This window comes from Pogona vitticeps, chromosome 1 (genome assembly GCF_051106095.1).
Source record: "Pogona vitticeps strain Pit_001003342236 chromosome 1, PviZW2.1, whole genome shotgun sequence".
In the NCBI taxonomy this organism is placed as follows: domain Eukaryota; kingdom Metazoa; phylum Chordata; class Lepidosauria; order Squamata; family Agamidae; genus Pogona; species Pogona vitticeps.
This window is the reverse complement of record NC_135783.1, coordinates 318,712,223-318,739,153: the sequence shown is the minus strand read 5'-3', so window position 1 is coordinate 318,739,153 and position 26,931 is coordinate 318,712,223. Positions and strand designations below refer to the sequence as shown.

The window sequence follows — 26,931 nt, the reverse complement described above, 5'->3', positions numbered from 1 at the left end:
AGTGGTCTAATAAAGTTCTCTCTTGCTTCAGCCAGACTACAAAAGACCAAGATGCACCAAGTCAACTTTCATGTAAGGGTAGCCCCATCCCCACAGTTCAATTCAAAAGTACAGCATATTCAAGGTATCTACTGTTGGGAGTTTTTGCAATCTTGCATGCTGCCACCTGCAGGTGTGACTGGGAGCGAACTTTGTGGCCTGGAGTAACTGATGGTCACTAACAGAGCTAGTTCCTTCCCTGTCTCTGAAATCAAAGAGAGACCAGTCTCTCTGCTCAGTGTATCTCTTTCTGCTGGCAGTCAATGAGTCTGGTGAGGCCTGCTGCTCAAGGCAGTCATGTTTATTAGTTTTGCTATGTATCTGCTCAATTTTAAAGTAATGAAACATTTTATTCTTAATGCTACTAATACCTCAGAATGAGTTATTGAGACTGTAAGGGCCAGTTGATGAGAAAAGGGAGTGAACTAAATTGGGAAACTTGAAGCTCTTCTGCTCTGGGAATCCCTGCACGTCTGCTGCATAGCTAGAGGAATTTAAAATTCCAAACTCTGCAAGTCCTTACGTTTTTCATATTAGCTTCACCTTCCCGCCCTAGAAAGAATGACTACAATGAAACAGCCACAATAGGGAGATCACTCTTTGTAGCATAACTGATTTACCACAATCCACAGGAAAGAAGTTCTATTGAAGCCCAGGCTGAGGGCTGGCCTTCCCATTAGACAAGAAGAAAGTCACTTCAGGTTTCAGATGCCAGGACGCATCAATGTCAGAGTTTGGATCTGAGTACTGAGCAGTCTACCCTATGCCACCTAGCTAGCTTGCTACCTTCAGGTGCAGTAGATAATGCTACCCTTCATTGGTGTCGAAAAGAGCCACCCATCCGCCCATTTAGATGTTACATATGCCTGAGAGTTGAAGACATCCTGTCTTGGGCTAACTCTGCTCAGGATAAGAAATGGAACTCATTAGCAGCAGGAACTGCTTTACATAAATCAAGCACTGCTAAAAAAATTAAGCAAAAAGCACAACAAATCCACATTAACTCTACTTAATAAACTACGTTTTCTAGCTCATGCCTGACTCCATTCAGAGAGAACTCAAATCTCAGGAATAGCTGCAGCTTGGAAAGATACACAACTTTACAGCTCTCAAGAGGTTTGCAATCAAACTCTTATCCTTACTCTCATTAAAATAGGGCTGCATGTATTTTATGCCTCCTTGAAAGCTCTATACTATACAATTGAAGATTGGCATAGAAATCTAGCATCTTGATACTCTATTTTTGTTTTTAAAATATGGCTCCTTAAAGAGTAATGAAAAATGAAAACAAGTTTAATTTAGCAGACGTTTTCATGAACTTCAGCCCATTTCATCAGGTTTACAAACTGTTACCTCAATAGGCATATGTTTATACATGCACTCAGATGAGAAGGGAACATATGTAGAAAAAAAGAAACATGTAAGAGACAAATACTGATAATTATTCTAACAGTGGTTGTTTAACATATAGTCATTGGGGTGCAACAGGGACATTTTACCACAAATAAGCAGATTCAGACCAGTATTGTTCTGTTGTTGTTTGTTTAAACTAACAAGCCACTAGAACGAATGTCATCAAAGATATGCTCAAAACTGGTTGGTTAATGGGTTGTGAGCAGAGATGGAGATATTCGTATTCGTAAATGAATATGAATATCCCCATCCTAGCTGGACCTAATGTGGTTCCAGCCCCCAGGGCTATATCATCACCTCATGCGTCCTGATGCCACGAAAGTCCCACTCTTCCCACCAATGGTGCCCGGAACTCCGCTGCCTTCCTGCTTGGCTGGTCATTCAGCAGCTGAGCGGGGAGATTCATCCTCCTGTCTCTTGCCTGGAGTGGCCAGCCAAGCAGGAAGAGAGTGGAGCCCCAGGTGCCATTGGTGGGAAGAGTAGGACCTTTATGGCATTAGGGCACGTGAGTGAATGGCCCAGACCCAGGGGCTGGACCCTCATTAGGTCCAGATGGGGTGGGGATATTCATGTTTGTTTACAAATACGAATATCCACATCTCTAGCTGTGAGATACCAGACAAATTAGAGAGACACTGCTGGGGTTTCAGGAATCAGGAGATGTGACTTTAAGCTGCTACTCTTTCTGACACACTCATAAATTTGCAAAGGTGCAATAAGCACATAATAAAAATATGCAAGTTTAAAAAAAATAATTTCAAAAGATCACAGTACTAGACAGCAACCTTAAGACTATTTGTAAAACCTATTGTAAATTCAAAGCTACATATTACAACACATGTTATTTTAATGTGGTGTGAAATGTTGGCCAAGGTAAAAGCAAAAAGAGCTTGCCTGAGGTTACCTGTTTTATGGACTCAAATCTGATGGAAGGTAAGATGACACTTGCTGCATTTTTTTTTTTGTTATAGACTTTCTGTAATGAAGATAATAGAAATGTGTCCATTACATTTCTGTAACTAGCATAAAGTACAAAGGGACTGACAAAACATGGAAGGCAATAAATCAAGGATCAAAGAAGCAATGTAATGCTTGGAGTCTGTGAGGCTTATACTACTTTCCTCTATCTGGCATGTGTCATCACCAAATGACACCAACCCTCAAACCCCTTAGCTAAGCTTAAGGTTACTGTTTAACACTATGCAAACACTTGGTTTTCCACTGCTATTTAAACACTGTTGCTACTAAGGGGTGAATTTACACCAACCTCTTAAACAGAATACGAACACCTTTGGTGCAACATAAAGAGCCTATGTTATGTCGGTGATACAGCCTTGACTATGTGTCCCAGTGTTGGCCAATGGTACATGTGGTATAGTTCTTGTGGCAGCTAATGGTCAAAAATAATAATTTAAGAATTTAGAAAAGGAAAATATTTTGTAAAAACAAAAATGAAAATAAATAAAAAAGCTTTAATATTCTAAGCTTTTAAGTTTGTATAGTTGAAAGGTTTTTTTATATACGTACATAAATGGAAGCTTGGTTTTCCTAAGTCCTATTTCCATAGCTTCTTCAAAAACAACAAAACCTAGATCTTTCTGATCACAACTCTTAACTACCTATCTCACAGCTTCATTCTTAGACTGATTTCACTCTAACCCAACATAACTCTCAAAACTGACTGCTTCTAACAAAATCAGCAAAAAAACTCTTCACCCCCCACAGGCACATATATAACAGCATCTCAATAATCATATAGCATATCAGCCAATTAGAACACAATTCCATTCCTCCAAAACTAGTTTTAACAAATTCCCCTGACACACATCAAACTAACCACTACCCATCAAAAATGAGTCACTCACCAGGCATATACATACCTATATAAACTATACTATCCTATGCTACACTATACTATAATATACTAAACTATACTATACCATACAATTTTGTAATTCTCCTTACAAAAGGTAATTCAAGGGAGCAGTATCCTCCTGGCTAGGAACTCTAGCATACAGCTATGAGATGAAAAATATGCTGGAAAGACAATCCATGGGCTTACTATGAGAACCCATCCATATACATGCATGCTTCCAAAATTATATTTAAAATTAATTTGCAACTTTTAATAAAAGCTGTCATTCCAAGGCCTTCAAAAGAAATCACTTTGGCATCACAGTTAATTTTTAAAAGCCACTCTTTGCTTTCTTGTTATTAAGAACTTGCTCAGTTCCTTTTAACAACTTTTTGAAAATGTCAGAATGTTATAAATTGGTGTCCTAGCCTACAAAACACACCTAAGTAGAGACCACGCAACAGAATAGTCACTAAAAATTTAGTTACAGTACACAAAACAAATCCATGCAGCATCCCTTCCTGTTGAGTATGTGAAGGTGACAGAGAGCAACAATGTACTGCAGACAATGCCAAAGAACATTTCTGATCCAACTCTACGCACCTAGAAATGCCCACAGGCAGACAGAGTTTGGGACACAAAGCAGTCTTTTCTTATAAAACATTGTATCTGTGATTGGGGAACAGGCAGGAAGCAAATAATGGAGCTAAAAAGCTTAATCCACTTTAAGCGCCAGTTGCATTTGTCAATCCTGCATAGCAAGAATGCCACCTTCTGGTTCTCAACAGATTCTGCTTGAAAATGTTATGTGTAGATATGGACAACAAAAACAACTAGAACTTTTAAAGGCAGCAATTCATTTCCTTCACTTTGAAGGAAATTCAACCCAGTTCTGCACTTATTATGAGTGTCTATAGGGGAAACTTACATGACTCGTGAATATCTAAATGGTGTTTAGGCATATCAGTCAGTTTTCTTTGATCTGCCGAAGCATGGGGCATATTGGAGCATTGATAGCTAGGAAGCAGTGTCCATGTGTGCATGTTCATAGCTATTTAAAGCAAGAACTGCTTCACACATCCAACTTGAGAGGAAGCAAAATACCCATACTGCTGCTACTAAGTAGGTTCAGGGACCCCACACATAGATGATCCAAAGCAGCTGCTGACAAGTGGTGTAGATGGCTTAGGCTCTCAAATCAGGAAAAATACAGTAGACCATGCCTCTCTGGAATGCATATTATTATTTTATCAAGATAGTTTAAACACTACATTCACATTACATGGACATTTTCCCCAGTAAAACATTCCAAGAAAGACAACTTTCACATATGAATTTTTAGGAACAAAACTTTCTTCATCAAGCATCTAGATTACAATGATCATCAACCGCAGCCAGCTGGGAAGATGGGAGTTGTAATTCAACGTGTATAGGGTATTGGGGAAGGTTGTTGTACATTGCAGGATGGAATATGCTGAAGAGGTGCTGCCACCTTCCTGCATTGTCTTGTTAAGATGAGCTGGTCTTGGCTGACATTGCCTCTGTCATTTTCAAACTGGTTCTAAAGCAGGAAAAGAAGGAAACACCTTAACCTGGTGACAAACCTTTGGCCCTTCAGATGTTTTGGACTTAATCTCCCAGAATGCCTGACAATAGGTTAGACTGTCTTTGGCTCCTGCAAACTGAAGTCTAAAACAGGAAGGACCAGAGTTTAAGGACCACTGTCTTAAACTGACTACTGGATTGTACTGCCTTATCTCTTATCAGCATCTGCCTACTAGAAAATCTTTCCACACATTTTCAGAAGGGAAGAGTTAAGAAACCATTTCTCCAATGCATTTTGCTCCCTTCTCCTCATCCAATACAAAGTTGCTCTACAACAGTGGCTCCCAACCTTGAGTTCCCAGATGTTCTTGGACTACAACTCCCAGAAATACTGGCCAGAAAAGTTGCTGGTGAAGGCTTCTGGAAGTTTTAGTCCAAGAACTTCTGGGGACCCAAGGGAACCAGTGCTCTACAATATCAGAATTGGAACTATGTTCTTCATCACTATGTACTTGGGATTTTCATCACACAAACCCATCCTACTATCAAAGTACACTTGAACAGTTTGATTTCCATTACTGAGGTTTTAATCTTTTGCTTGCAGCACACATTTGCATTGAGAAGGCCTTGCAGCTATACGACTTAGGAGCTATGTGATATGCATTTTGCAGTTGAATTGTTGAAGCATGCAGCCTATCATGAAAACACAATGCATGCCTGGACCCAGATCCCATTTACAGTCCTAAAGACTGTGAATAAGCGCCCATTTCAAAGTGAGTGAAAAAAAGAGAAGCACTTTAGAAACACAGTTTTTCCTACCACCACCAGAGGTCTACTGGTATATTCACTAAAAAAAATGACATTTTGTGCTGGGCAAACCAGTGGAAAGGCAGTACTTCATCTCCAGTACCCTCCCTCATCCTTCTCTATGCCTCTGGGGCCTGAGGCTTTGCAGGATTGGTGTCCAATTCTGGAAAGCAAGAAAAGAAATGTAACAAAACAAAGACCAAAAGAAGAAGAAGTAAAATCAGTTGTAAAGGTTCTGTGAATCACTGATAAGTTGACAGGCACTTCCAGGAATGGACTGAATATAGCCTTGATTAGACTAGGCATCTACTAGTGTCAGTCCATCATGTAGGGCACGCTTCCACATATAGTAAGTGGACCGAGCTGTGAGGGGAAAGCGGGCTCTGAATTCTTTGTATGTTGGAAAGGTCTTTGACTCAAAGCGTTGTTGCAGAAACAGCTTGGCCTGGGCCTTGAATTGAGCGGTAGCAATCACATCCATCACAAACATGTTGTTACTGTTGTTGTTGTTATTGTTGACTCTTTCTGCCATTTGATAGCCTGGGATCATGGCGGCGTATGGTTGGGATGTTTGTTTCACTACAGGCACGGGAGCAGACATCTTCTGCTGTGTTGAATGGAACTCAAGTGCTGCCTTCCCACTAGTTTCCATGGCAGCCTGCTGCAAGTTCTGGGACACCTCCTTTGAGGGAAGAGGATGCCTTTCTGTCTGGTTGCTTCTTCTTTTCCTCCAGAACCAATAGACTGAGGAAGAGACACCTGGATAACGCAGACGGAACTTGCAGAACGGCATTTTCCATTGGCTGACACGTTTCTTGGCTAAATCACGAAGTTGCTTCTGCCAGTGGTACAGGGATGGCTTGAGCTGCGCAAGAACTTGAGGTCCCGGATGGTGGCCATTGAACAACTTCTTGTTAGGAAAACCTCCTGGCTTTAATGACAGATAGGGCTTCCTGTTCATAAGAGGGCTCTGGCTGACAGGAAAAGGCTGGGAAGGCTTGAAGTTGGGGTTTTCTTTCATGGCCTTTCTCCTCCAGTTGTAATAGGTTGATCGGGAAATGCCAGGAAAACTACGCTTGAAGCTTCTGAAAGGTACAAGGGTATTCATGGAAATGCAATTCTCCAGATAAGACTTGGCTCCTTGCATGGAGGTCCCATTTTGGCTGGGATTTAAAAGAGCGCTTTTGGATCCGATGCCCCCATCAGATTTCGCAGCACCACCATCTGTGTCAGCATGAAGCTTCTCTGGTTTGTATGTATGAGAACTGTCCGAAGAAACAGCTTCAGCCGAGGAAGAAACCTCACCATTCAGTGTGCTTTGCATCTCATGCTTCCAGGCATAGTAGGTGGAGCGAGAAATCTCTGGAAACATTTGTCGGAAATGCTGAAGAGGGACAGTGCTGCCCTCCCGGAAGCAGGACTGTAAGAACTGTTTGGCTGCAAACCTGGCAGCTGCTTTCTGCCTGTGCTCTCGGGACTGGCGCTTCCACCGATAGAAAGTACTTTTGGTAATGCTGTATCTTTCACGCAAGTTAGAGTAGGTCACTTGCGGATCCCTGTTTAGGAGCTCCAGGGTCTTCACTGGCTGTGCTGCAGGCTCTGGAGATGGATTTGTGGGTTCTAATTCTTCCAAGCCGACGACAGGCACAAAACACTGAGCTTTGAAAACCTGGGCAGAAATCTGCTGCCCTGACCACATGATATGGAGTGTGGAGACTTGCAAGCTGCACCTCCTGGGTCGGATCAATCGGTTAAAGTATGGCCGGATTTTTAGGTTGCTCATAGGGTAGATGGAATAAATGTTGCACTGCAGCACTGATGCCAGGGCGTACACATGCCACATGTTGGCGTAGGTGCCTGGGAAACAGGTGGCTTTGATATCAGCATCAAAAATGGCCTCTAGGACAGCCAAAGGCAAGCTAGTCATCTCAGGAGATTCCTCTGTGCAAAGTGAATAGCGAGCAGCCTGGAGCATCACCTTGGAGTCAATCATGCCGTTCAGGTAGTATTGCTTATGAAGTAACATCTCCACCGCCGTGCGCACCTGCAGTTCCAAGCTTAAGCTGGTGTTCCCCCACAAAAGTATGCTGGCAGCTTCAAAGAGGTGGTTCCCTTCACCTTTGCAAGCCAAAGGCAACATATGGCTAGGAGCATCTTCTGGATAGAGACGTCTTGCTACCCGGTCAACTTCCAGTTCTTCTTGGAACTGCCTCCCACAGTATTTAGGTAGAGAGAATGAGGATAAAGTCCTCTCAGCTTCTAGAGCTGCGCTGGTTAATCCCTCTAGCCCAAAGCATTCAGTAGCCTCCTGCAGCTCCTGGAGGATAGACTGCACCAGTTGGTGCCGCTGGATCATCCTGAAACACAGAACAACACACACAGTAAGAATGTCACACATTCAGCTCAAGACTTTCCCTACACAGCCCAGCAATAATAATCACCGTTCTTTTAGCAGTTCAGCGCTCTGCCTTTTCTCAGGAGACACTTGCATTTACAAGCAATGGCTGAAATCCTATTGAGTAACTATGCTACTACAGTAGCTGCAAAAATCCACAAAGCCCTTCTGCTGGCACATAGTACAATTGGTCACAATGGGTACTGTGTGTTCAATTACACAATTGAACTGCTCAATCTGTGTTGCCTGGGCATAGGGTCCAGGAAAGTTATGCCTGTGTGCCTTTACACAGCATAGCAATGAACAGGATTCCAGCCACAGGCTACGAGGATCCTAGGTCAACACTTACAACATCTGGGTAAAGGATTGTTTTATGTAAGATCGTCTTTCTACTGATGCCCAACAGGCCAATTCTATGCACATCTAAATAGAAGATATACTGAATTGAGTGGAATGTACGGTCAAATAAGCATGAGTAGGACTGCCATCTTCATTTCATTAAAAAGGATGGGATTTAGGCATGTTTAATTGGATACAAGATTACAGCCCTAGCATATATGCTCCAGAATAACATCTAAGTCTAACCGTATCATAGCTACATTATCCTTCTTCTCGATATGCATGCCAATTACTGATACATTAAGAGTTCTGCTTAGTACTCGATCATAGTATTTAGTTTAACATATCTGATAAGGTAGTAGGTCTAATCTGTGTCGTTAGCTAAACTTTCACTTTAACCAAATAGTCTAAAGCCTTCAAATTCTACAAGCTCTAGTAACTCAGCAATTAGATTTGTGTGATTTGCTGAAATGTGCTGAGGTATGGTTGTAGCTGAAAATGTGAAAGTATGATTTCTGAATAGGGAAGGTGAATTCTGAAATTTACCTGTCATATTCTATTAGTTTAAATTAAGTTTTACAATGCTGCTCAGTTAAACATGCTTCTTCGGCACAGTGACTGATATTTATCGACAATTCAGTCACACACTATTCCATCTATGAGAGGAGGCTGTCTTAAATATGTTCTAAGATAAATGTACTTCTTCTCTTGTCCTGTATTTGGATACATGCCTCGAAGGAAATAGCAGCTTCTTTTTAGAGCACTGGTGTACTTTCATCCTTCCCTCTGGCCCAGCCATATTACAGCAAGCTACCGCTATTCTGACTTCCGGAATTATTAGTCTTATGACACACTTTTAAAATTTGCTGAAAGCCATAGTCTGTTCCATAACTCAGTGAGGTAGTTCATAAGTATTTGCATTTTAAACACCAGGAAATAAAACTAAGAAATACTAACTTCATAATGACTACACATACAGTAGTGCACTTTACAGTGGTGCCTCGCAAGATGAATTTAATTTGTTCTGCGGTTAATGTTGTCTTGCAAAAAATTCATCTTGCGAAACACGTTTTCCCATAGGAATGCATTGAAATCTAATTAATGCATTCCTATGGGCAAAAAAAGTCCAAACAAAGTCAAATTTGGTTTACAAAGGGTTTATTAAGTGCTCTTTAAAGCTATACATATTGTGCAGATGATTTAAAAATTTCAATCAAAAAACTTAACTTTTTTAACATCATAGAAAAACATTTAAAAACCAGCAAACAGGAGGCAGGAACAAAAAACAGAAAACATTCTTCTTGCGAAGCACGGCCATAGGAACATTTGTCTTGTGAGTCATCAACCCCCATTGCCAAAACCATTTGTCTTATGAGTTTTTTGTCCTGTGAGGCATTTGTCTTGCAAGGCACCACTGTACCTCTGTGTCCTCTGGACCTTCTGGAGTTCAAGTGGGCTAGAACCCTAGATGTGCTTGAAAGGCTAAAGAAAGTAATGCTAAGTCTAAATCCACACATAAAATATACTGTTATAAACTCAAACCAGGATAGCACATCCAAAATATCACACTGTTCTAAATAAATCAAAACTTTAAATCTTCCTGTGAGTTTCCAATATATGCATTTAGAAGAAACACGTGGAGACTGCAATGAAATGCTGCAGTGTTTTCACCAGCTAAGATGGGGGCTCCTACTCATGCTTCCTTCCAGCATTCTCTCCAAGCAAGTTGTTCTTTAAGGTGTTCTCAACATCCTATGCTCATTGAGCAAGCTCAGCCCTTATTGGGTGGTTGGGACCATCAGGTTGGTTTGATTTTTCAGCTGATTTTTTACTTCAGCAAATTTCAGGGTCCTCCATCCCAATCATGCTGCTTATTTATTCTAATTTCTCAGTGACTCCATTCTGGATAGAATCACCATGTGAGTTCACTATTGGTGGAGCAAACACCCCAAAACCTATACTCTTCCAAGGCAGCATCACGAGATGCTTCAACTTTTCCTAACCTTATTGTCTTTTCATGATGTGCTCAAAGTACAACAGCCTTAGTTTTGTCAGTGTTAAGAGACCTAATACAGGTCCCTTAAGATACTTCTTTTTGTTGATGGGCAGAAATGAAATACTGTATTGATCTCCAGAGTTTAAGCAACTTACAATGTACTGTATATAATAGTCTAAAGTAAATACAAAGAAATACAAACAAAAATGTAACAGTGGGAGCATCATCTACTCTTTTCAACCAAGAGTGGATTTTGCTGAATTCCAAATGCACAGCACATTCAAGATAGGGTGTTCACTCTCCTTGCCCCACACAACAGCCCACTGCATGTTCATGTATTTTCTGACTATGCAAGGGTGTATTCCCTACCTCCTTGTGCACACGTAAGCTCCCTTGTTTTCTCTAACCAGGACAATTTCTCAGATGGTCTGGTTTTTACCCTAATAATCCAGCAATAATCACTGAGACTACAGTTCTGAAAAGAAACTTTTTATGCCCTTGTGTCTCTGGAAGAACTAACATAATTAACTCCTAGTTATTTCTGATGAAATGTGAATGCTACAAGCAACTCTTCTGTTGTATAAACCAGTGGTTCTTAACCTTGGGTAACCCAGGTGTTCTTGGACTGCAAATCCCAGAAGCCCCAACCAGCATAGCTGGTGGTGAAGGCTTCTGGGAATTGCAGTCCAAGAACACCTGGGTTACCCAAGGTTAAGAACCACTGGTATAAACCATACCTTACCCATATCTATGCTGTCATTCCCTCATCATCACCCATATGAGGTGCGGCATGACCCACCACGTGAACCAAATGATACTGTATATGTCTTCCCCACCATTTAGTTATGTTATACCCTATAAGTACAAGAGTAACTGAGTTGCAGTTCCTTTGCAGTATATTGCCTTTTACTAAAAGTTAACATTTATTAATATTCCTTCTATCAGAATTCCTAATGGTGCAGCCTAATTATGACTCTCCTGGGGTTAGGATAAATTTTTTACAAGTAGCTAGTTGTACCTGAGCTCTGATATTGCTCCATATTCAGACTCTTGATTCCTTTCTTCACATCACTGTGGAGATCTAGCTTTCTGTGTCCAAACTGAGTATGTCATCATATTCTATTTATTTAAAATGTTTTTCTCCAAGTTATTTTCCTTTGAAGCTCATAATCAGATCATGCTATTCCATCCCCTTTTGGAATCATTTCATTAGCTTTCCCCACACATATATTAGCCCATTTACAGCTATTAGCCGAAATCCTATCAGTTATGCCCACTGGCATAACACAAGGGGGTTAATTTTGGGCAGCAAATTGCCCCAATTTAGAAGTTGGAGTAGGCATGTGACTCAGGGTGGAACATCAAATGTCTCTGCAACTACTTACGTAACTTGCAGCAACTCACAAATGAGATTTACATCAATTGTGCTACATGAGGGGATGTAATTACAGTAATAGAATTTTTTGTTTGTGATAGCCTTTTGTGAAGCAGTATTTAGGAAGACTCATATTCCAGCTCATTTTCTAGTAAACTAGTCCTGCCTTTCATTTTTTTAAAAATGCTGATCTTCTGGAAAAGCAGGGCTTTCAGAAAAAAACCTCTACTTATGAAAAAATATTCCCTAACTTTTTCTTTAAACAAATTGCAAAAGCAACATATATATATCACTCTGCGAGTCTTCTCTTAGCCAAGATACTTAGGTCCTGCTACTCTGGATAGATGATTCAGAATAAAAGTTTTAAAAATGCTGAGAGCCTATTTTATTTTCATGCAAGACATAAACATACTTCCTTTATGTATGGACTAAGACCAACATTCAGATAGTGACAGAATAGGCTCTCAAATATGCTGGCACAGCGTATATAAATATACTAGGATACACTGGATCTGTGGAGAGCTTTTTCATTTGAAGACTTATAAAATGTACAACAGTATCTACCAAATATTTACAGCTTCAATACAGAATAACTTGAGTTTAGGACCACATCAGTTCAATGTCACAGTTATTCCAGTGAAGGGTTAATCAATCTGGTGTTCTCCAAATTTCTTACAGCTTTCATCAGCAAAGCCAGCTGGTCAGGATTTATGTAGTCCAGCCCATCAGAAGAGCACCAGTTTGGAACGGCTGTTCCAAATTACAAGACAAGACCAGCACTCCCTGTGTTGTCCAAGCCTTGATATCTGTTCAGTCTTAGCTTTAACAGCCGTTCCAGCATAGACAGAAATTGCTCCCTTTCCATTCTGGTACACTTTTCTGGCAATCTACATTCAACCCACCTGACATGAATTCTCAAAGCAAGGCTGACTTGCTAGTTCTACACAGAAACTACTGTAGTATGAACAGTTTAAAAGCAATTTGCTAACAATAAGACTGCTTACCCTGTATTAACATTACTCCAGTTACTGTGAGGCAGAGTTGCAAAATATCAACTGAGTCAAGTATTATCATTGGAACATCTATTCTTTGATTGCAGTAAAATGTACAACAAATAAATTATGCATGAAGGGCTGGTCTGTTAGATAGGCTTGCTGACTATTTAGCACAACTGTCTTTTTCTTTCTTTTTAGACCTTTCCAGAAAGATCATCATGTCAAGTCTGCTGCAGCAGAACAATTTTGTACCTCCTTAAAGATTAACAATCTGAAAGGTTATGCCATAATTTATTAGGTTTTAGGTGCCACACAAATGCATTGCTGTTTCTTAATATTTTTGTTAAAAATAAATAAGTTTGCAAGGGTAGGCTGACAAGTCAAAGTGAAGAACTGCTCACTGAATCATTCACAACTGCAGGAAATATAGACTATCCTCCATCGAGGTAGACTATACATCAGCCTCCCCCTTTTCAGATTGCTGCATTTTCATGATTCAAGTGATGACAGAAGCCAGCATGCCCCTTTCATTGTATATGTGCTCCACATACTTTAAGCACATCGGCATAGGGTTATAGCTAAAAGGTAATTAAGTGCCATTTTTTATAAATTTAGAATTAATGTCTTACAGCAAAGCATAATTGTGCAACTTGCTGATGGTATACTGTATTCTGTTAATCTTTTAAAAATATATGTATGACTAGTTGACCGAATCTTTGATTATACCCAACACTGTCCTTGTCCTATCTATATCTACACACACACACACACACACACACAAAAAAATGAAATTAAACTGCATTTTATTGTTTAATCCTGATTATATTGAGGAGTGATATTTTGGTATCAGGTTTACATCAACTTAGCACAAAATTATGTTGTTCCTTCACATCTCCTGAAATGGTACTTTCTCTCTAGCCAATACAAACAAGTGTTTATATTCCACCCCATCCCCATCATGAGATTTCATATGTGAATAGGAATTCAAACCCAAGTCTCCTGAGTCCTAATCTACTACACTATATCACACTGGTACAAACAAAGGACCACACAACTTTTGCTCTATCTTTCCTGATCCAGCAAAATACACTTCTCTAAACAGTTGAGCATTGTTGAATATACTCTGTGTGTTGATTTATATATGTTTTCTATTTCTCTTTATCACAAACAAGTGAATCCTAACTATGCCTGCTCAATAGTTCAATTCAATTCATTGGGGTACACTTGAGAGTAAATGTGTAAAGCACTGCAACATTTATTTTGAAAATTTGGTATATGGCAGCTCATTATTCCAGGCTTCCAAAGGATAAATGTACACCCAGGGAATCAATAAGATTCATATATACACACTGGCTTACAAAGTTCCAGTCAGTCAGTGGGTGTAGTCTAGCTGGCACTAGCAATTGGATTTAACCCTAAATAACTGCATTGATTGGAAATGTTTCAAGTTTTGGAAGACAGCAGCTCAAACATTATCATGCACTGGCTGAAATCCAGTCACAACTAGAGTAGATCCACTGAATCTATAGAACACACAGAGGAGCAGACTCACCGATTCAGCGGGTCTACTCTAGTTGTGACTTACTGCTGAATGTCAGCCACTGAATTTAATGTATGAACCACACACTAAAGCTGAGACTCCCTCTGGAGCCACCAGAGGCGGCAAGATTTTTCAAGAGCTTCTTGAGGGCAAGGTCACATTCTGGGCGGGAGGTTCAAGTAAGGTAAACACAGGGCGTCAGGATTTCTGTCTGGCTCCCGCCAGTTCTTCGCCAACCGTCCAGAAGCCATTGCAAGGCCCCACGTCTGCACCCGACCCAAGGACACACTGCTTCTCGCGCGGCCATCCCGAGCGGCCGGCTGCCGACCATGCCGGGCGCTCCCTCTAGAGGCAACCCTCGCGCGCCCTGACATGGAGCGGGGTTCAAGGGAGGATATTTTTAAAAGATTGGCCCGGAAGGCGTGGAAATCAACTTGGGCATGAGCTTGAGGGACGTCTGCGCTCGACTGAACACGCGTGAACAAGCTCGTTTGTTTTGGGGCAGAAACAGGCGGGAAACGAACAGACCCCGGCTACCCTTGAAAACAAAAGGGCGCGTTTTTCTCAACCACTTCAACCGTCCCCGGACAAACTGCACAGGAATCGAGAACATGAGAAGGGAATCCCCTCCACTCTCTCCAAAGATGGCGAGGAGGCACCCTTGCCCAAGAGGGCAGGCAGAATCCCCGGGGAATGGCTTCAGGAAAGCTTCTTGAAACAAAGCCTGCACATGGAGGGGAAGTTAAAAATCCAAGTTTGGGGGGGGGGGGCGGAGAGGAAAAAATTGAACCACAAAGCCAAACCCATGGGGTGAAACGAGAAGGCGAGTTTCCAGGAAAGGGCATGACTTAGCAGGGGCACGGAGATATTCTCTGCCCATCGTGAGGAAAGAACGCACAGCACAAGCCTAGGCATTTAAACTCGGAAGTCCCATTGAGTTCAATACGACCTACTCGTCGGGTTGGGTCCTTACGACTGCAACCTTAATTGCATAACCCCTTGCCTCCTAATTTTGGTTAGGAGGTTTGGGCCGGCCTCCGAGTATGGGTTCTCCAGAACTGAGCACAGTTTTGGAAGGGGGGGGGCGTTATTAAGTCTGGATAATCCGCATTCCCTGGAGAAACCAATTTACAGACTTCGAAAGTTTCCTCACACTCACCTTCACTCGTTCGGCAAAGGCCTGGAGCTCACCCCCAGCCAAGTCTAAACAGCCGCTGGTCGCTCCTTTCCGTGGTCTCTCCGCAAGGCTGTTTCCTGGGCATTTAAATGCTGGAGCAGGAAGCGAAGCGACCTCCACTTTCTCAGCTGTGTCCCACATTCAGACTGGAACTGGTTTCAGATCTGGAGTGAACCAATTGGAGTCGCTCTGACTTGCGTGTGAAAGGGTCCCGGCCCCTCCCCTCCTCCCCATCAGGAAATGGTTCATCCCCAAGGGCTCTTGTATCAAAGATGAAGAGAGTGCAGATTCAAGGGTCAGTTTCAAAGCTAAAGTGATCATTGCTGCTGTCTAAGAAACATCAGGACCTCTTAAAGATACAAGCACCTTTCCTGTGCCCAGGAGTTATCATCACACTTTTTGGAACCTGAGCAAGGAAACAATCACTGCCACAAGGATGGCTGACTGCGGAAAAAAGCCAAAATTCAGTGGAAGGTCAAGAGGAATAAATTACGCCTGTAGGTGAAAAGCATATAGCAAAGAAATTGGTCTAGAGACACAGTACGTCTTTCGCTCCTGTTGTTTCTATTGTTGTTGAGAAAGAGAAGGAACTGACCACAAACTTAAGGTGTATTCTAGCTCAGCACACACATATTCATACCAGCATGCTCATCCTTTCTCTTTCCTTATTGGGTTGTTGTTGTTTTAGTTCATGGAACAGACTAGTTCCATGTATAGTGAACAGAATAGTGAACAATATTAGCACAGTCCTAATTTCTCCAGCTTCTGCTGTACTGGTGCCATCAAGGGAGGGGGAAATGTCCAGAGCTCTACTCTGCAGGATAAGCAGAAGGCCTCACCACCCCCAATACAGCAGAGTGGACTTACTACATTTTGATGTAAGTAAAGCAATCCACTTTACTATAGGACCATCAGTCTAAGATTACCCAAATGCACTGCCCAGCATCGTTTAAAGCAGAAGCTCAGCAACACAACAGAACAGATGTGACTAGAGTCTAACTCTTTGAATTGATGGAGGATATGGTTTTTCTTTTTAAAGATGGAGCACACAGTAAGATTTTCCTGCACCATCCAAGGATTTCACAGATATTTGTTGATTTCAAGCCTGATCTCTCTGGTTCAAGTTATGAAAATAACAAAGTTGCAGGACCAATGTTGCATTACAGAAACATATACAATACTAACGCTCCACATTTACATTTTGGTTAGTTTCTTCAGTTTTCTTGTGAGTAACTGTAGAAGCCCTACAGCTGGGAAAAAAGTCCAATTTGGGCACAGATCAAGCTGGAACAAGAGTTTCCTGTCATGTGATTGCTGGGAACTAGATCACACCAGACCACTCCATAAGCAGTGCAAATTGCAATCTATTTCCCCATGTGGTCACACTGTAAAACTCCCATCATTCCTAGCTAGCCTCATGATAACATAGTCATCAAAAACCTTTGGAGAGCTTCAGGTTGGAGAAGTCGGACACAGAATGTGGCTTAGTTTAGCACCCCAGGCTGTATCTATGAAAGGGTTCCCAGTGTGGGGTAGTGGACAGAGTAATGAACCAGGACTCTGGAAAACAGAGTTCAGATCCCTGCTTAGTCAGGTAAACTGACTGGGGAATTGGAACTGGTAAAACTACTCCTTAAATATCTCACTTGCCTTGAAAACACTTCTAGGGTTGCTATGAGTCATGACAGCACGTAACAACACCAATATCTGTGAGGGCATTACTGGACTGGTAAATTAATGCTAGTTTAGCACAGACCATGCTAGACTTGAATCTATGTCTAGTTATGGTCTCACAAGGTAACCTGGAACCAATCTGCATAAGACTTAGAAATGTAAAATATTAATACATAACTTTCCTGCAAAGTTATGCAATATAAGGCTTTCAAAACACTCTGTAACTGAAATTAAACCACGTCTTATTGAAACCAGAAATGCAATATTTTAAAATCTGTGGAGATAGAATCTGGTATCAGGCTTGAAAAATTATGTTTTCAGGCTACATCTTCCAGTATGAGAATATTTTGAGAGTTGTAATCTGAAAACTAACTTTTCCTAATCCTAAAATCACAACATTCAGAAAGATTGTTCAGTGAAATGGTATCATTACAGAAAATGTGTGTGAGAGAGTTACTGTCATTTTAAATCACTAACAAAGAGGCAGTGCCAACACTGGGCCTCAGTGGAAGGTTAGGGTGTGTTATGGATGCTGAAAAAGACAAACTGTATTCACTAGCAAGAATACTGCTGAGTCAGCTAGGTCGTTAATCTAGGAGCTGGAGACGACACACACTGCAGTCAATTCTGCTAAGATGATGTGTAGCTGCACAAAGATTTCATCAATAAACAAGTCCTTAATATTTTTCTATCATTAATGCTTATCTGACTTTCCTGGGATTTAGTTGATGAGACATAGACTTGATTTTTTTTTAATCATTTGATTTTGAGGAACTGGATTGCAACATGTGATGGGCTGATATATGAACAGTTAAATGTGACAAAGGAAGTTAAGCTAAAATATTGTATGGTTTTGATATAATGTGCAGTCTGTATCTCAAATTAATGGTAGCTTGATTTCTGCAATTGGCCTTCATTTTCCCTTAATTTTTTCCTGCAAATAAGATTATACTGGGTCATTTGTGCGGATTTATATAGCATTCCTATAGATCTTTAGAGGTTTTCACTATAAGTAAAAACTGATAGTAAAAGAACAGCATCTCATGAGTTCACTAGAAGCCCTCATGTATGGCAAAATGTTATTATTTCTTCATTTATGAGCACCAGGCACAACTGCTTCACTTGGCTCCTTTCGCTACATTTGATTTTTTTAAAAAACAACTCACTTTTGGTAGGTTTAAGAATACTGGCTTAGACCCAACATACTGAGTACGTTTTCTGACTACCCAGAGATTTGAAATTGAATCTTCCTCATATAAATCCAACACTGTTACAGACTAGTAGCACTGTCTGATAGTAGTTACTCTATAAATTATACAAATGCTAGAGTAGGCAATGCCTTTATAGATCACTGAAACAATCACCATATAATCCGTCAGCTTTTGTGGATCAGGATCATCCACTTAATCAGTCATGTACCAGTGTGAAGAACTCAAAAGTCAAAATGTTCATGGCATGATGGATTTCACTAGGCACGTCTTTCTTAGATGTAAGTCAGGAAAGTTGCTGGCTGCATTAGAGCTGTTATTTTAAAGTTACAGTTGAGGCAGCTGTGGATTGGATATCACACTCCAGTTCTTCAAACAAAGAGGCATACTGAGATACACCTGATGAAGTTGATAGTCCTGATCCAATAAAGCTCGCAGATTGTATGACAATTGCTATAGTGGTCTATAAAGGTATCGCCTACTCTTGCGTTTGTATTTTGTATTGACCACACAACTCCCTTTTCTTTCTATAAATTATGCCACTTCTGAAACTTACTGGTAGGGGGAGAAAAGGGAACAATGAATGCTTAATTAACATGATATGAAAACTCCATATTAAGTAGCCTAGCATGCAAATTTGCATGTTATGCAAATGAACTGCTTGTTCTGCATATTATGCAAAATAAGGTGCCAGATATGGAGAACTGAAATGGGGCAATCCAACTGAGTATGCACGCAGAAATGTAACCAATACTTCACTAATGGGCAGGAATTTGCCACTAAGACTTAACATGATTTCCTTTTATGCAAGAGAAAATCAGCAATATGATTGGCCAGTGAACCCTAATTGTTAATTCAGGATGAAATAATCCCTAAATACTCTGTATTACAAGAGGATTAGCTCAGGACAAATCCATTTCCCAACTCAGCAACTGTGAGGATTGCAGCTAAATTATAACTGGGAACTAGGAAGGCTGAGGGCATATGGTTGCATGGTACAGTATATGCTTAACAAAAAGTTGGTGTGATTTGGTCATGGGAGCCCAGAGCTAACTACCTTCATCACGCCTGCCATGTGTGCATTTTTGCAAGGATAACTGGTCACTGTACGATTCATATTAAGGTTTGGGAGATGTAGTTTTCTATAAAAATCTGGAAAGCTGAGATGTCCTACGATAAAGCTTAATACACCTATCTCATTTGATTTTGGAAGCTAAGCAGATTCAGGCCTTGTTAATACTTAGATGCAAAGCCAACAGGTAATGCGAGAAATCTCCAGGTACAGCTAGGAAAGAATATTGCCTGGAGCACTGCTGTCTGAGTTAGCAATACTAGGCCGGATCGACCAAAGGCGTGACTCAATATAAGGCAGCTTCTTGTGTTCCTACACAAAGGTTTTAAAAAGAACTCCAATGTTACAATGCAATGTTAAGATAACTACATGATGACTACATGTCTACTCAGAAGTAAGTCCTATCAGATCAGGATATCCATTGAATTAATCCTTTCAGCTTAAGAAGCAGTGCTTGGGTGCTTGGACAATTAAATCAGTTATTTATTTACATCACCATGATTGTTTGGTTGACAGCATAGAGATCAAAAGCCTGTTTAGAAACTGCTGTAAATTAGCCCCATCTTTACTTTTTCTAGTAAGGAAAAGATGGGCTTTCACTCTAGACAGCAAGGTCCTGGTTTTGGCGGATCGATAAGGAAACAGCTGCTAAAGGCTGATCACATTACAATGTTTTAGACACTTCCATTTAGACAAGAGCATCCCATCTATATTCAGAAAGTCAAGTGTGGCAATTACTACTAACAGGCGTTTGAAATACATAGTTGCATTGCAAATTGTCAGTCACTAGGTGCTGATAATTAATTCCTTTATTTGGTAATGAAGGTATATTATAGTGTTCACTAAACTAGTATTAACTTTGATGACAATGTGACTATAGTTATTTTTATAGTTGCAGGATGATGGCCTCACTAACTGGTGGGGGAGGAATATCACAAGGTTCATATGCTGGCTCTTGATCTGCCTCCTTTCTTTTGTGGATGCTGAGGAGCCCACAGGCCAACAGCTTATAGTATCAGCTATGTTTTCCCCAAGTGACTAAGAGTAACAGGTTACTTTTCTGAAATGGGAAACTGAAGAGAAACTTTTACATCTACAATGATAACAGGAACTAATTGGGGGTGGTGGTGTCAGGACTTTTAACTGTAACCACTTGTAAAAACTTTTTTAAAGTAACTTTTGGTGTCTTATCTGTTCCTATATGAAATTATGCTTTCCTTCCTACTTCTGTACTCAAGTGTATTTTCAACAGAAGCAAAACTAAGTTTAGGGATCTGGGCAAGACCAGTTGACTAGATAATGAGAAGCTAGATTTCTGTAACTTCTTGAACGTTGGGTCTGCATCCACCTTCTTCTCCCCATGCCCCAGCTCAGCACCAGCCATTTGTTTCACAGCAGAGAAAATTTTGTACTGCTGTATGCATAAACACTGCTGCACTAATGTAGACTGAGTCACTCATTCAACAAAAGCTAGGCTGAAAGAGGTGTAGGGCAAGAGATACAGTAATGAGATTGTTGGACTGGAGTAAGCATAGTGTGATGTTCTACATGTTGAGACTGCAACTTCAGGCATTACCTATGTTTGGTTATCCTGGCTAGGGAAGGTGGCAGTTGTAGTCTAACAACATATGGGAAGGCTGCATTTTGTCTGTCCCTGGAGTAGGACCAGCAAGATATGAGTTCAAGTCCCTACTCAGTCTTGAAGCTCACTTTGGGCAGCTGATGCACCAGAATTAATGAATGAGTTTAATGCTAATATCCACACCCCATTCATTCTCACTTTAATCTTCTGCAGTAGTGTAGTGATAAATTTTGAAGTGTTAGGCATCCTTCAGTCTAGAGAGACTATGGTAAGGTCCTCTGAATAGAGGACTTGGAACAGCCTCTAGTGTGGCTGAGAAGGAGAGTGACAAAAGAGTAGGTACATATAATAACAGTTACCACAGCCATAAAAAATTATAGGCAGCAGTGCTGATGCATATCAACAAATTCATTCTAGCAGCTCCCAGCTCTGCTAGATCTTTTGTAAAACTAATGGGTCCTGATAGCCCTTTCAAGATTTAGCCATTCCAAAATAATCTGCCTTCCAATAGGAACTGCTCACAGCAACATATTGCTGCTGAGGAGAATCCACCATCTCAGCCAACTAGAAGGGAGGAAACTAAATCTGAAAGGGAAAAAGAAGACTTAATGCCCAAGCTGCCTGGTGGATTTGGAGGGCTGTAATCTCAAAAGCTAATGTTTCGAATCTCAGGTAACATTATTTCCAAAATCAAAAGATGATGATTTAAATGCAGTAGTGGCTATCCTACAAAGCTGGCCCGAAGGGACATTCAGTGCACTTAACGACTTCGCCAGTGTGGTATTGTATAGCCTTTAGTGGATAATAGATCTGAATTTGAACCCCCATTCAACTATGGAAACTCACTGGTAGAGGACGTAGAGGCTGAACTGGTAAAACTACAGTACTTCTTAAATAGCTCACATATCCTGAAAGCCCTATTAGAGTCGCTGTAAATTGGTTCCAGTTGATGGAACATCAGAGAGAGAGAAAGAGAGAGAGAGAGAAGAGGAGGAGGAGGAGGAGGAGGAGGGTGGATTTCAGTAATTTTAATACATGGCTTCAGTGGATAGAATGAATGAAAAGTAAATCCACACACAATTACCTGGCAAGATATAGACATAGAACAGAAAAGAAATATTGCATCAGATCTAAAGGTCATATAAACTCAACCTCTGATCCAAAGCAGATTACATTCTCTTCCATCTGCATACAGACCAAACCCCACAATCTAGACTGCAGAATCAGAATTCATTTGCACAACAGGAAAGTGTTGCTTACAAAGCAAATATTTCCTAGATTAAGTCATGAGAGGCTGCCAAGCCACTTTCTATAAAGGAAGATCAACACACCTCTCCTCTCTCAAGGTTTTTCAGTCCCCTAAGATGATGAAGAGTCAGAGGCAAGGCATGAGCAAAATCTCTCCTAGCAAGAAGTTACAGAGAAAATACAGTATTTTGCACTCCACAATATTGTTTGGTTGAAGGGCCAATAGCATGTCTGAACTTATTCTTGGTACCACCGTTAACAAGGATTGTTCATGTAGTTTGTCCCTTTTATGTCCCCAACATGACCAGTTGAACTGCCTTGATTCCTGCACTGCAAGAAAGGCAACACATAGTTTAAATAAAGGCACAAGTAAATTACCACCCATGTAATAAAATTCATAACTATGAAACAAGTGAGACAGCAGAACTAGATTTTTCACACAGAAATCAATAATTGCAAGTTTAAAAGCCCAACAAGACAACAAAAGTCTAGTTTTTAAAGAATTTATACATTTTTGTATATTATATTTTTATATTTTAATTGATGTGGACTTTAAATGTTTTTGTACGTTCCCTTGAATCTCTGCTGTAGGAGAATCATAGAATCACAGAATAATAGAGACGGAAGGGGCCATCAAGTCCAACCCCCTGCTCAAGATAGGAATATAAATCAAAGCACAGCTGACCAATAATTGTCCAATTTTCTCTTGAACGTTCCTCTTGATTAAAAGATGGGATTAAAATAACATAAAATAATATTGATTTTGAAAATTTGTCCTCAGCTCAGGAGAAGTAGAGAACTGAGTATCTCCACACCTTACGGTTCACCCTTGCTGAACAGCTGAGGCTGATGCAGTGAGATTTCAACCCAAAAAAACTGTTCAGCTGACTGACTCTCTTCCCTGCTGAATATATATGGAACAAAAACTGGGAAGTAGGGATGAATTGATTGCATGGTGACATTTTGGAGCATATTAATTTGCAGAATGTCATGGCAGATCAGTACAATGTGTCAATGATGTGTCATTATAACAATAGGCTTGACAAAAGCACATTAAACCACTCTGAACGGCTCCCAGTGTGTGCTTACTTCCCGCTCATTGTTACTTAACATATCGACCAATCACAGAGGTCAAAGTCTGGACCAAACTGCTGAAGTTATTTATGGCTAAAGATTAAATTGGTTCATTCTGCCTATCTTTGCATAAATTATGACTGAAAGGGAAGGGAAGGCAGATTTCTGGACGATGTAAATCTTTAAAAGGAGAAGAGGAATTGATGAGGCGTGAGCAACGCATAGCTCATAAAATATAAAAAATGAACAAAGCCCACTGATTTTCAGAAACCTTTCATGAAGAAAAGTTTGAATTACAGAGATCAATTACCCTGTGGGAAACAGCAAGAAGGAAAGAGAACTCCATTGCATTTAAAGCTAGGTTTTACAATGTAGTAGAAAATTAGTGGTTTTTTTGCGGCTTCTAAGGCACTTTCCTGCTGCTAGCAGACTGAAATCAGAACCTTGAGAATCCCATTGCTTCTTTTTACAGAGTAATTTTTTTGATCCTTTCACAGAGAACTGCTTGAAAATGAGATGGTAAATACTGTTTAAATATATAAAGAAGGAAGCAGGAGAGAAGAATCTCAAAGTAACTGTTTCCCAAACATTCCAATTTTAAATATATATATAGTTTTTCCAAAGAGCTAATTCTAAAATTAAAGCTTGAGGCAGACTGCATATGCTTTTAAAATGAGCGCATGTGTATGCAAATGTAATAAAAATAGTCACAAAGTGTGTTATCTTTCCTGTAAGTTTCATTCAATTCTAGTTCAGTTAAGTCATAAAAATGAAAATGCAATGCAAATGATGGCCTGAATATAACTGGTATACCAACTGGAGTAAACATCATGGGATTTATCTATGGATAGGCTCACAAGTCACCAAATGATTTAGTGGGTCTGCTCCAACTGGAACTAGTAATTAGATGTAAGTTTATGTTCAGTATATGCAACAAAATATACAAAATTTGCCTAAACTGTTCGGTTTATAATATGTTGCTAAGCAGTTCCTCTATTAAAAAACTACTTATGCTGTTATATGCAAGAAGAGTCAGCAGTATATATAGGAAACATTCATGCTGCATTCTTTGGGGTAAAACTGTGTTGCATACAATACATGCCTGCTGTCTTAAAACTATACAGACAATGCCAAGCAAGGTAGAACAGTGTCTGAGTTAGTATAAAACAGCTTAAAACAGCTCCATGCAGGAGCTCACCTTCTCTCTTCTGTAAGGCCAGGAATCATTTACTCCGAACCATGGCATCTCAACATCTTTACATTACTGATCAACCCTGACAGATTTTGGAGGATGTATAGTATGATGCTAGGAATACAGAAAGCTGTTTTATACTAACTCAGATACTGTTCTACCTTGCTTGGCATTGTCTCTTCTCTGGTAACAGGACTAGGACCCACAAGTAATAACCTCTGATCAAGCCAGCCAGACAGCATGTACAAGTCTGAAAGGGTGGTAGGAAGATGGGATGTATATAAAGCCCATCCCCACATTCCCTTCCCACCCAGAAGTACATATCTTCACAAAAGGAACACAAACGTTTGAAGCTCATTGCGCTTACAGTGCTCCTAGGATTGGAAGCCCTGATAAGGCATAGCTCTCAACTTCCCCCGATCATGCAGGTACTGTAAGTGCATGTTCATGTTCTCAGGCTGTTTCAGAACTTTGCATTCTGCACATGAAGGTCTGTGTGATTCCAAGGAGGAGACACAGAGGTGAGGATTATGTGCACACCATAGTTCCCACATACTTTTACCTCTGTACATAGTTTCAAGCACAACGAATAGGGCTTATGGCATGGCATGCAATCTGACAAACCATACTTATGGCCACTAAGGAGATGGATTCAGAAGGCAATGTGTAGCTATCCACTGCCTATGCTCTTGTAAATTCAAGTCATGTTTTATATTCTGAGCAACGTTTAGCTCCAAGCTTGGATTGACATGATGTCTGAAGTGAGCCACAATATGGATATTAGTCTTTTTTGTTGTTGCTGTTGTTGTTGATAAATCTCTTGGCCTATTGTGCCCAGAGCTTAGAAAACATATTTTTGGACCATATCTCCCAGAACTCCACAACCAGCCAGCCCAGAAGCAATCTTGGCTGAATTGTACTGGAATTGTAGCTGAAAAAGAAATGTTATCCTATGCTGGCTAAGGGAACTCTGGGAGTTGTAGTCCAAAGCAGAGGGTTTAAAGATGCCTTTTTAAAATGTTGATTGATTCATACTTAACAAGATTGTAAATGCTGCTCTATGGATTTGAATTGCAGCAATTCATGGTGTAGTTCAACCACTGTAAGACTAAATATTTTATTAAACACTGTTAATACTGTTAGATTTAAAACAAGAAAATTTCCAAGGTTGTCCTACTAACATCCAGCTCTGAAGCCAGATCTGGATACAGGATTACAGAGTTAATTAATTAATTGTTTTACCAAACAACACATGGAAGATAGCTCTTAGTGTCCAGGCACAGAGTGAGAAATTGAGCAATACAAGGGGATGCACCAGGCAGCTGAGGCACAGGAAAAGTTCCAACAACATTTAGTCATGAAACAAAGGTATTCAGAATATACACCACAAAGGCAGACTAGAAGGATCCTGTTTTCCTTGTTGGAAGGTACCTCCAATTCCAATGTGTACAGAATATACATTACTGCAAAACATACTCAAAGTTGCTCTTGAAGATCAATCAAAAATTTGCCATTACTGAAGACTAGGTGATCTGAGAGACCACATTCTCCCATATAGATTGCCCCAGTCTTCATGCTCTCAGGAGGGGCTCTGCTTACCATACTACTTCCAGTAAGGGCTTGGTTGTATTCTGGAGGAGGGCCTTCTCTGTCCGGCTCCCCACAATGTGGAATGATAATCCTAAAGAGGAGGTGGCCAACTGGTGATGGGTATTTCTACAATCCATTTGCCCAAGCATTCTCCTGATTATTGTCCTGATGATTGACACCGTTAGTTAAGCCTGTTTTTAAATTTTATTTTATTGTTTGTTACTCTTTTCATACTTTAATATTAGGCACTTTTGATTTTACTGTGTTTTTTTTATAGAGGACTTTTGATGGTGTTCTTTTTTTTTTAATAAAAAGCAACATATAAACATTCTTACATAGAGGCATACTTACATAAAGAAAGTGAAATATAAAATTTAAAAAGAACAAACCCTGAATGACAACAGCAAAGGAGAAATACTTCAGTTACTTCACTGTCCAATAGGAATCTAATTGTAGCATTTTTCTTCTGAGTGTAGGCAAAATCCTAGAAGCTAGGAGGAGTGCATGGGCGGGAAAAGAAATTGGTGAGAATTGTCAGAGGTTCAAAATCAAGATCAAAGTGCTTCCCTTCCAAATTCCTCATGCTGTTTTGCCCTCCCACTTGCCCATAAAAGTTGGCAGTGCACAGCAGGTTGCCAGCTCTGGAAGGGGTGGCCACTGCCTTTCCTTTCCTGTGTGAGCAGAAACTCCATCTAAAGGTCTTGTAGAAACCTGGGAATGTTCTTTTTTCACATCTCCCACTGTTCAAAGGGGTAGACCTGAATTTATTAGATGGGTTCCAAAGGAATATTAGAATGTTCCTAAAGTATCTGACA

At 40.4% G+C, this 26,931-nt stretch overlaps 1 protein-coding gene across 2 annotated transcripts in view; it reads right to left on the bottom strand.

Annotated features, from left to right (window-relative positions):
• Window positions 1–4,533: 4,533 nt before the first annotated feature.
• Window positions 4,534–26,931, bottom strand: part of VRTN (vertebrae development associated) — a 38,745-nt gene continuing 16,347 nt past the window's right edge. Inside the window, exons 1-2 of one of the 2 annotated variants that reach the window (XM_020793940.3) lie at window positions 15,459–15,571; window positions 4,534–8,016 (exon numbers count right to left, since the gene is read on the bottom strand). In XM_020793940.3, coding sequence (XP_020649599.3) covers window positions 5,958–8,015 — 2,058 coding nt within the window. In that variant the 5' untranslated portion in view covers window position 8,016; window positions 15,459–15,571 and the 3' untranslated portion in view covers window positions 4,534–5,957. Of the gene's footprint in view, window positions 8,017–15,458; window positions 15,572–26,931 lie in introns of those variants that run through there. The other variant, XM_078392596.1, reaches the window with a different exon arrangement.